Raw genomic sequence first — 11647 nt, 5'->3', positions numbered from 1 at the left:
GGGCGGGGCTGGCTGGCATGTGGTGCTGGGGGATCAAACCGCGGTCCCTGATGCTTTGCTAAGCTTGTTCTAAGTAGGTGCCTTAGACCACTGAGCCATCTCTCCAGCCCCTTTCTAAATGTTTTCAAGAATAATTGTGAACATACATAAAGTTCTAAGTAGATTATGAAAAGTTTATTAGTTACTGGAATTTAAAAAGTTTTCTCACCGCAGTAGCTTGAATCATTATCATACAGCTTACTAGTTCTAAAGCTTATGTATTCCATAGGATAAAAAAATTATAGCCTACCTAGGTTCATGAAGTGTTCTAGAAGAGATACTCTGGGCGTTAGATATTAAGGCACCTTTGTTTGCCTACAGCAGGGATTCTAGTGGCAGCATTTCTAGCACTAGGATAAAGAATCATTTGTATAATCTGTATTTGAAAGTTGAGCATTGCTTGTAGTTGGCTTTAGTATTGTGCTTATAAATGTGATGTTGTAAGTTAAGTAACTATTATAATTTTAAGAGTTTTTTGATATCAAGGACGTTGAAATAATCCTACACATCTTTGTTTTAGGACACCTAGAAATGGTGCGGTTTCTTTTGGAAGCAGGAGCAGATCAAGAGCATAAAACAGATGAAATGCACACTGCCCTAATGGAAGCTTGCATGGTAAGACTGGCGAAGTGCGTAATGTGTATGTCAGGGCAATAACTAATGACTTTGAGTGCACTGATTGTACTTATCATACCTGTATTGTGGAGCTGGGCCATGGATATCTGAATTATCAGTAGTTTGAAAGCCATTAAATTCTGTTTATTGCTTTCTGAAGCTTTATAGTCTTGTCTGAATTCTCTTAGTGTCACATTCTGTACTGGCCTTATAATTGACACAAAAGTGATACTTTTATATTAGTAATACTGAAAAGCATAACTCCTGAGTATGTTCATTGAAGGAAAATTTTAAAGCAGAAGTGTTATATTATGTAATTATTCCTCTGTCATTGTTTTCTCTGACCCATGGATTCCTTTTTTAGGAATTGTATTTGGAGTGGTTTGTAATAATACTCTTAAAAATTTTGTGCTTTAACTTATGGTATATGACAAAGAGGTAACTTGCCAAAGACATAAAAAGGTGCCATGTGAATTTAAACTGTCTTTGCCCAGTTTCCCATTCAAGAATAAGTGTTAAAAGGTTATTTTATTTACCAATTTAAAAATACTTAGTATTTAAGACTTAAGTTATCCATTGTTTTTCCAAACAACTCTTTATAAGCTAGGATAAATTATCTTGGAAGATTGTGAATTTTCTGTCTGTATAAGGGGTCATATGAAGATTAAGTGAAGCGATATGTGTAAAACACATCAATAATATTAAGAATTTTGACAGTTCTCTGTAATAAAGAAGTTGAATGATGATTATTCTTTACCTGGCAGGGGAGAATCTATGTAGAGACTGAGAAATTAAAATAGAACATTGTAGCAGAAGTGGGGCACATGCCTGTAATCCTAGTTTAGGTTTAATAGTGACTTGAAGGCCGGTTTGATAGTGCAGGCTGGTGAACTGACTGTGTAGCACAGTCTGGCTTCTAACTTGGGGCAGTCCTTCTGCCTCAGTACCCACCCCCCAAGTGCTGAGGAAAATTGAGATTTTAAGAATTACATGTCAGTAAAAGTGAAACAGTTAATTTTTACAGGGGGTATATTGAGAGCTAAAGAAATACTAAAGGAACCATAATACATTAGAATTGTTATGCAGTATGACGAGGATAGAGGCAGAAAATGGGGTATGACATGTTGAAAAAAGAAGAGCCTATTTGTAGTAAGGAGGAAAGTTCATTTGAGGAAAAAAGAAGGGGAAAGAAATTTTTGATATTTATTGTAAGCTATAGGCAAGAGATCCATAAAGGAGACAAATAGTAACAATCTTGGTTTATTATTTACTTGCTTTTAAGTTATGAGGAACAAAGAAGGTGTCTTGAACATTGTCCTCCTCTAACAAATACATTATGGATCATTCTCCCCCGCTCCAGAAAGTGGTTTTCTTTTAGTCCCCAATTGTAAGTTTGCTTATCCTTGAGATTTTTATCAGCCAGAGGATAGCGGTGATTTCTAGGCCAGCCTAAGCTACATAGTGAGTTAGAGGCTAGTCTTAACTACATGGCAAGACCCTGTCTCAAGAAAAAAGAAAAGGTTTTTAATCATCTATTTTCCTTCTGTATTCATTTGTTTTAGCATTTAAATGTTTACTGTCTAATGTTGATTATTATGTGTAGTCTCACAACAGGCTCTTTCCATGTACTTACTGATTTTTTTCTTCATGGTTAACAAGCTTCTTGATTAAATGTTTTTTTCTACTTGTTGTATACCCTCAATCTCAGTTTTCTGTTTCAGTTATGCAGGTATGTAGGGAGTAATATGATTTACTAACCTATTAGATACAGATTTGAGTGGCAGTTGGTAAACTTCATTGTAAAATTAAGATTTCAAAATTCTAAGGTGTTTTTCTGGTGCTGATTTTATTTTTCAATTATGTTACGATTAGGATGGCCATGTTGAAGTAGCTAGATTACTTCTTGACAGTGGTGCCCAAGTGAACATGCCTGCAGATTCATTTGAGTCACCGTTGACTTTGGCTGCATGTGGTGGGCATGTGGAACTTGCTGCTTTACTTATTGAAAGAGGAGCTAGTTTGGAAGAGGTCAACGATGAAGGTTATACACCTTTAATGGAAGCAGCGCGTGAAGGACATGAAGAAATGGTGGCATTACTTCTAGGCCAAGGTAACTGCATCAGCCAAGACACTCACCTATGAATGTATAAAGTACGAGTACATTTTTATAAAATTGAGTCTATTTCACCCCTTTAATAAATGTGAAATGAGATGTTTCAAATTTAGGAAAAAGTATTTGCTGTAAAATTGGTTTTCTGGGCTGTGCAGATAGCTTAGCAGTCAAACATCTGCCTAGGCAAGTGTGAATACCTGGATTTGATACCTAGAACCACATGCAGTGCCAGCCCCACCCCAGGCCTGCTGAGCAGGCCACCAAGACTGGGCATGATGGCGCATGCCATAATCCCAGAGGTGAGGTAGCTGAAACTGGAGGATAACTATGAGTCTGAGCTGCATAATGAGACCCTGTACCAAGTACATAAAATTAAAAACAAACAAACAAACAAACAAACTTACTTATGCTGTGATAAATAAAACCAGGTAGACTTTTTGAAGGTAGAGTTCTTCAAGTCATTTGCTATGTGAATTAAACAGAATTTGAATTGAGTTAGACTTGTGAATTAGGGAATGGGAACTTTTTCAAGTTAATATATTGAAAAGATTCTCTGAGAGATTACTAATTCATAGTAGAAGTAATGTTTCATAAAATAATGTAGAAAGCTATTAAGGACTAATATGGTGAGTGAAAAATGGGCATTGAAAAGTATTAAGGAGCTCAGGACATAGAGGACTTCTCTTTGGTGAAAAAATGAGACAATCTATTGTTATCTATAATCTAACTTTATTTTTGTTTTAGTAGTATAGTTTAAAAAGCTAGGGCTGGCTGAATAGCTCAGCGGATTAAAGTGCCAGCAAGCAGGCACAGGGACCAGGGGTTCAATCCCTGGGCCTGCAATGCTGGGCCTGCCCCTGGGGGCACACTGACATGGCCGTTGAGATCGGGTATGGTGTTACATGCCTGTAATCCTAGCACTTAGGAGGCTGTAAACAGGAGAGTCTCTACAAGTCCAATCTAGTAGTGAGACCCTGAACACTTTGGAAACCCTTCCCTAAAATACAGAAAGAAAGAAAAAAAAGCTGGAAACATTTAAGAGCAGTGTCAATTTTTTAAAAACTTGCTTTTATTTAAGAATGATGTTAACTAGAACTTAAAAATACGTGTTTTGGAACAGACATCCCACATCATAGAGTTGAATGACAACTCTGTTGCTTGCCAATTTTGTAGCTGTAGGCAAAGTTTTCCTGTGTAAAATTATGTGACTGCAGAGACAGATCCATAGGTATCTAAACAGATGTTACAAAGTCTTTGAGCAGTATTTGCCATAATGACTGTTAAGTGTTAGCTGTGACAATGGTGATGTCAGTGACAATGCTGTTGTGACCATGAATAAATTAATTAACCTCAGTTTCCTTAGCTATAAAATGGAACTGGTAATAAAATAACACAAATGATTTGTAAGGTTTGTTGAATATTACCTGGTAAGAGATTATAAAGTGTTAGTTACTATTATTATCAGTGCCTGTCATTTGCATCCTTATTACAAGGGGAGGGATAATACTTAGCTTCTTGGATGATTATTGTTCAGCTACATGTATTAAATATGGACTCCTGGATATAGTCTTAGGTTTTTTGTTTGTTTTATTTTCTAGTTTTTTTTTTTTTTTTAACTGCTTTAGCAATAGGGGAGATGTATATGGGGATAAATACGTTCAGTATGGGATACAGGTTACTAGAAAGCAGTCATGTTTTTACTTGTTGTAGAATAAGTTAATGAATTTTTTAAAAAATAGAGTCTTTATTTTAGGAGCAAATATCAATGCACAGACAGAAGAAACTCAAGAAACTGCTTTGACTCTGGCTTGCTGTGGAGGCTTCTTAGAAGTGGCAGACTTTCTCATCAAGGCAGGGGCTGATATAGAACTAGGGTGCTCAACCCCTTTAATGGAGGCTGCTCAAGAGGGCCATTTGGAATTAGTTAAATACCTACTAGCTGCAGGTAGGTGTAACATATTTGGGGACATTTTTATATTTAAGTGAAAATGTCATGCAAATATCCTGGATGTATGTTTAAAGAAATGAGTAAAATGCTTTTATGTGTATTCTGTATAACTTGGCACAGTGTGCTCTTAATTACAATTAGTTTTATTTGTAATTTTTCTTTTAAAGATGTTGACAGTATTCTCTTTCTAGAAATGGATTAGATGGTTTTGTCTGACTTGAGATGGTGATATGGCTGATATAAATAGAAGAAATTTCTATATCCATTTATGTCCTGTCCCTCTTGTATTAAATATGTTGTTAACTGCTTCAGGAGCTAATGTTCACGCAACAACAGCAACAGGAGATACAGCACTGACATATGCCTGTGAAAATGGTCATACTGATGTAGCAGATGTCTTACTTCAGGCAGGAGCAGATCTGGTGAGCTTGTTACCTTTACAGTCTTATATTTAACAAAAAGACAATTAATTAAAAACTATGTAATGCATCTATGAATGGTATTTCTTTACTTCCAACTTGATGGGGGACATATCTCCTGTAGTCAGTTTATTGCTGCACTGTGAAGTCTGTTATATTCCTATTTCTAACCTTCTATACCTCATTTCTACAGAAAATTGCCTAGCAATATATAGTACAATTAATGTTCCATTTAGTACTTATTTAGCTATTTTTTAAAGCTTTTCTGATTTGTTATAAAAAGGCAAATATCGCTTAAAGGTTTCCAATACAGTTTAGGATATAAATTGTGCCTATAGCCTAAGCCGCAGGGATAAAATAGATACCAAGATCTGTGATAAGTACTAGAGATTCTAAAAGAAATTGAAAACCAAAAATGCAAACAGGAAAGAAACTCAGGTGAAGCAGCTTTTTTAAGACACTGTACTATGGTATGGGCTGAGTAAGGACTAAAAAGGCAGTATTGTGGCAAAAACATAGTTCACTTGAAAAATGTAAGAGTACAACTGAAAGGTAGGAAAGCGTAACTCATATGCTAGTATTTCTATTTAGCCTGTGGTGGAGTAAGAATGAGACAACCAGTATAGCTCATAGTTAAAATGTAAGCCATTTCCTTGGGGCTAGTTTCTGAGTAAGAACACAGATGAATGTGCCTTCCCAAAGAATTTGAGTGTTTACAGTAGAAATGCACATGCAGGCAAAAGTAACTTTTTCTGATCTCAGCTGTAAGATTATTGTTAAACCTCTTCTAGATCTGCATGTTTTAGTATAATTCTTAAAGCACTTGGACAAGTTACATTCTAATTAGATTTGTACATGGGTCTTCTTTGTTAGACTTTGGCCTTCAACTTAGGAAGTATATTTCCATTGCTTACTGTAATGAGTATGAAATACACAGTAATGTAATGTTTAGTACTTGCTTCATTGGTGGCAATAAGAACAACCTATAGAATATTTTCACAGGAAAATTAATTTTTCACTAGACATGAATGCTGTAAAAAATGTTTTTCTCAAATGCTTATTATTTGTACTTTTAAAAATTTTTTAAAGATAAATTTCTGTAATAGAGTTCTCAGTTACTAAGCAATGATAGTGGATTTTTCAGTCCTTTTCTGGATTCTCCAGAAGGCACTAATAACATATTAAAACTGGTAGTTTTCAAAATTATCATTAGCCTTATTTTTATTTAATCTAAAAATAGAGAAAACAGGAAGTAAATAAAGAGAGGGAAAATGACATTTATAGAGGTAGGTAACAAACTAATGAAAGGAGTATTACATAGAATGGATAAGGATTTTCCTGATTCACTTTTTTTTTTTTTTTTTTTTTTTTTTTTTTACTATGTATTGACATCAGAATCCTGTGTTTGCCAGGCAGGTGCTTAAGCCACTGCGCTATCTTCCCAACCCCAGAATGGATAAGGCTTTTGTAAAGAATGATCTGGTAGAGTTCCATTCACTGTTCAAGTTCCAGAATCATTTTTGTGGAGATAGGAAGAAAAATTACCACATGGATTTTGATGAGTATGTTACTATCATGTGACTGTAACACCAGTTTTTATTTTTTAAAAATAGTCTTGTAATCTTGAACTTGAACACTACCTCTGGTTCCCAGAAAGTTGGCTTATAGGCATGTGCCACCATGCCTAGCTACTCTAGTTATTATTTGCACAGAATTGATTTTATTTTGCTTTGTTTTGACCTGTTGAGACAGTGTCTCATGTATCCCAAGCTGGCCTTGAGTTCTTAATGCTCCTGCCTCAGCCTCCAAACTTCTGGGATTACAGGTATGTGCCACCAACCCCAGCTCTCCATAGAACAGGTTACTGATTTGAGATTTTTTTTTTAATTTAAGGGTACATTTTTCCAGACAAGGTGGTAATGTCTATAATCTTAGGACTCAGTAGGCTGAGGCAGGAAAATTGCTCAGACTTTAAGGCCAGTCTAAGCTACCAGCAAGACCTTCTCTCAGAAATAAAGAGGGTTGGGGAGATAGCTGAGTGACATAAGCACAAGGACCGTGGTTCGATCCCTCATACCCCATGCCCTGCCAACCCATATCCCTGGGCACACCATGCCAGCCCTGAAACAAGGTGTGGTGGTGCACAGCTGTGATCTCAGCGCTAGGGACGTCAAGACAGGAGGATCAGTATAAGTCTGACCTGCATAGTGAGACCCTATATCAAATAAATAAATAGAGTGAGAATATTTTCAAATATAATTCAAAGCATGATATTTAATATATTTATATTTAGAAGTTAACTCTTTTCCCATTGATTTTCATGAGAAAGAAGAATTGTTTATTAGTAAGTAAATGTCAACTGTGTCTTTTTTGTAATAGGAGCATGAATCTGAAGGTGGAAGGACTCCATTAATGAAAGCTGCAAGAGCTGGTCATGTTTGTACTGTTCAGTTCTTAATTAGTAAAGGTAAGTTCATTAACCACTTGCTTGTTCCCAGAGATGCCTACCTATACAAGACATTTGAAGATTCAGTGGCAGAGAGCATTTGAGGTTATTATATAATATGGAAGAGCCAGGGGACTAGCATTCCACTGATGGAGTTGATCAACACATTACAGTGCATACAGCACTTGTACATGACAAAGAATTGTCATGCAAAACAGTGCCTAAATTCAGGGATCTTCAATAAACAAAGAGTATGTTATTTCTGTAAAGTATTTGAAGGCTTAAGATTCTGAACTGAATTTGTTCTGCGTATGTCACATAGCTTTCCCTTAAACTGAGTATGGCTTTAGAGGCTGAGGCAGAAAGATCAAAAGTTCAGAGTCTCTAGGTCTACACAGTGATGTATCAGGAATCAAGAACCTGTCTCAAAGAATGAAAAAGGGCTAAGTATGTGAGCTTAAGTTAAGCATTCGTACACACACAGTTGAATACTAATTTTTATGTTTCTGCCACTGAGAAAAGTTATCCAAGTCATTTTCTTCAAATCTCTTGATGCAGAGATTTATTCTATACAGAATATAAAGACATGTTAAAAATTCAGAATTAAATGTAGCAGCTATGGCAAAAAGCATACAGGTTTTTATTCATGGTGATTCCAGTTTGAACAACAGAGATACTAATAATGAAATTCCATGTTTCTTCTCTTATGTCTTAGGTTCATGAGTTTAAGGTTAAAGTTTTTCATGAAGAGTTAGTTCATCATGTTCTTTGTTTTCTTTTATTTTTTGAGACAGGGTCTCACTTTGTAGTGTAGGCTGTCATTGAACTCACTTTGTAGCCCAAGCTGATCTCAAACTCATGGGAATCCTGTTTCCTCAGCTTATACACATGCACCACTGTGCCCAGCTATCATCATGTTCTTAATATAAGAAATTAAAGATTTTACTTTTTTGAGCCCACATTTTAAAAGAGATTGGGTGGCTGTGTATAGTTTAGAAGATAGTATATATATTTACTAAAAATACTAAACATAGGTTTGAAATTGTAGGTAAAACTATATAAATCAGAAAAATTACTAGCCAATTTATTTTACGCATTTGAGCACACACTTGTGATACATATCTGTAACAATATTTTCAAGAATAGAATTATGAGCTTAGCTGGCTGGTGTGGCACACACCCATGTAATCCCCACAATCGGAATGGTGGAAGGAATATTGCAAGTTTGAACACAGCCTGTCTTGATTACTTTTCTCTCCTTGCTGGGACAAAATACCCAATAGCAGAATTAAAGAAGGACTGGATTATTTAGATCAAAGTTTATTGAGGTTTCAGTCCATACTTGCCTGGATTGAAGGCAGGGTGAAGCATAGCAGAAGGCATCAGTTCATGGCAGCAGAAAATAGCAAAAGAACAAGAGCAAAAATGAGTAGAGGCAGAGAGCAAGCTCTCTCCCTGTCTTATACTGCAAGTAGGCTATCTGCCCCAGGACTGTTGTAACTCTCACACTCTAATCCCAGCATTGGATCATGAATTAAACACAACTTCTAGAAGTCTGCCCCTTGACTGGATGAGGTTTTGGGAGGACAGCTAGACACAAACCATAGCACAGCCTAAGAAATTTAGTGAGATAAATCAAAATTTTAAAAGAGCTCACACATAGTGCAGTCTAAGCCCCTGTTTTCACTCTCTGTTAGTGGGGGTGAGAAGTCAGCTGTGGTAGCAGTACCTGTTAACCTGCCATTCAGGAGGCTGATGCATGAAGAGTCTTCAGAATTCAAGACCAGGTTGGGGAGTGTAGTGGGACAAAAAACACAAAAAAGCCTGGTGTGGTGGGGTACACCTATAATCCAAGCATTTGGAAGGCTATAGTAGGAGGATCACCATGAGTTTGAGGCCAGCCTGGGCTGCCTACATAGTGAATTCAAAGCCAGTCTGAACTACTAGTGTGACCCTGTCTCAAAAAAAAAAAAAAAAAAAAGACCCATAATGGCAACATAATGAAATTCAGGCCCTGTTATACTACATAGTGAGATCTGTCTCAAAAAAAGAAAAAGAAAATGGTCTAACTTTAATGCCCTGTCTAGTGGTATTTCATTTCATTTCTTTGTGGCATTTTATTTTCATTTACTCCATTACTTCACACAATAATCCAAATAATTACAGATTCATATTTGAGGGCAATATATATCTATTTTCATTTATAGGTGTTTCCTATTGAAAAGATAAAGTTGATACTTTTTTTTCTTTCTTTTTTTGGGGGATATATGTTTGTGGAACATGAGTTTTACAGTCAACTTAGGGAATGTGTACATGTACGTTATACAACTTGTTGTTTCTTTACAAATTTATCCCATAGGCTGGGAGATGGCTCAGTAGAAGAAGCAAACGCAAGGGCCTGAGTTCATTCCCCAGTTCTGCAAAATAAAATCCATTCTCCACCATTTGGGGCCGGGGAGATGGCTCAGTGGAATAAACACTTGCCTGGCAAGCACAAGGCTTGAGTTCAGTCCCTGGTTCCACAAAAAAAAAAAAAAAAAAAAAAATTATCCAATAGAGGGCAGAGTGATTTACTTTTATTGGTTGCCATTGAGTTTTTTGCTGAGAAATACAAAATATAAATTACATATTTTGCTGTATAAATTATAACAGGACCAATACATACTTTTTTTTTTCCTGTCTTTTTGAGACAAGGTATGTAATTCAGGATGGCCTTTAGCTCACTTTGTAGCCCAGGCTGGTCTTGAACTTGAAATGATCTACCTGCCTCAGCCTCTGAGTGCTGGGATTATAGGTGTGTACCACCATGCTCCTCTTGCATACTGACATTTTATTTTCATTTTTGTACTACATAATGTTCACCTTCATTGAGAGGAGCTGATAGTAAACAGAAGACATTATCCGCTCTCCTGCCCTTACTACTCCTCCTGCTATTAATCCCCTTCCCATTTGCAGACTATCTAGATTTCTTTTTCCTGTTCTTTTGTTTTTTTCATTATTGTTTAGAGTTTCTCCTATGCAAAAAATTGTCTGTTAGGGGAACTATCCGCTCAGGCCCGACTCCAGTCCCTCTCTTGGACAGGAGCTTTCTTTCTCTCAATAAATATATTCTACTCATCAAAAAAAAAAAAAAAAATGTCTGTTAAGCTTTTGTGTCTGGTTTATTTCACTTAACATTATGGTCTCAAGACGTGTCCTCTTAGAAATGTCCTAGTTTGTTTTTGTTTTTGCGGTACCGGGGATTGAACTCGGGACGTAGCACTTGCCAGGCAAGCACTTACTCTACTGAGCTGTCTTCCCCCACCCACTTTGTTCTTTTTAAGAGTAACACTTCATTATTTATAAATATACATTTTCTTTATCCATTTATTTGATAATGGGCATAGCCTACTTGTATTATGAATTGTGAAATATTTATGGATTAAATTAGATCATGTTTTTCTGGAATTTCGTTGAGAATAATTCAAAATAGGGGAAAAGAATCAATGTGGGTTCATGTGAAACAAGTTTAGCCATTTGTTGATTATCATGAAACTAGGAACTTGAGTAGAGGGGTCTTTATTATACTCTTGTCCCTGTTCTGTTTGATTTTTAGATTGACCCAAGATTTTAAGTAAACACACAAAAAAGTAATTTTCTATCTCTGGTTTGTTTTAGGAGCGAACGTGAATAGAACTACAGCTAATAACGACCATACTGTGTTGTCCCTGGCTTGTGCAGGGGGCCATCTGGCAGTGGTGGAACTACTTTTGGCTCATGGGGCTGACCCTACCCACCGTTTAAAAGTATGTAACTCAGATATTTTTGGAAACTGTAAATTAGATCTTTACTCTTAAACATCACAAAATAAAAATGTATTAGGTTTTGAGGGGGGGCATTCTAGATATTAGTTTTCTTCTGTTTTATTGGAGGAAAACATTCTTTACTAAATCCATGATTTGAATGTGTTTGGGACCTGTTAACTTTCTGATTCTCTAAACTATACCAGACATGGTGCTACAGTCCTGTAATCCCAGTGTTTGGGAGGGTGGAGTAGGATGATCAAGTTAGAGAACAGCCTGAGCTTC

At 36.3% G+C, this 11647-nt stretch overlaps 1 protein-coding gene across 7 annotated transcripts in view; it reads left to right on the top strand.

Moving 5' to 3' along the window:
- The window catches only part of Ankrd17 (ankyrin repeat domain 17), a 165132-nt gene that overhangs the window by 79946 nt on the left and 73539 nt on the right, over positions 1–11647 (top strand). For all 7 annotated transcript variants that reach the window (XM_023708598.1, XM_004648421.2, XM_023708595.1 and 4 more), the window contains exons 7-12: positions 560–654; positions 2527–2764; positions 4521–4712; positions 5028–5137; positions 7514–7601; positions 11238–11365. In XM_023708598.1, coding sequence (XP_023564366.1) covers positions 560–654; positions 2527–2764; positions 4521–4712; positions 5028–5137; positions 7514–7601; positions 11238–11365 — 851 coding nt within the window. The remainder of the gene's footprint in view (positions 1–559; positions 655–2526; positions 2765–4520; positions 4713–5027; positions 5138–7513; positions 7602–11237; positions 11366–11647) is intronic.

The sequence above is a fragment of the Octodon degus genome, unplaced genomic scaffold (genome assembly GCF_000260255.1).
Source record: "Octodon degus isolate 3935 unplaced genomic scaffold, OctDeg1.0 scaffold00407, whole genome shotgun sequence".
Classification (NCBI taxonomy): Eukaryota; Metazoa; Chordata; class Mammalia; order Rodentia; family Octodontidae; genus Octodon; species Octodon degus.
Note: the sequence above shows the minus strand (reverse complement) of the source record. Positions and strands in the feature narration are given on the sequence as shown.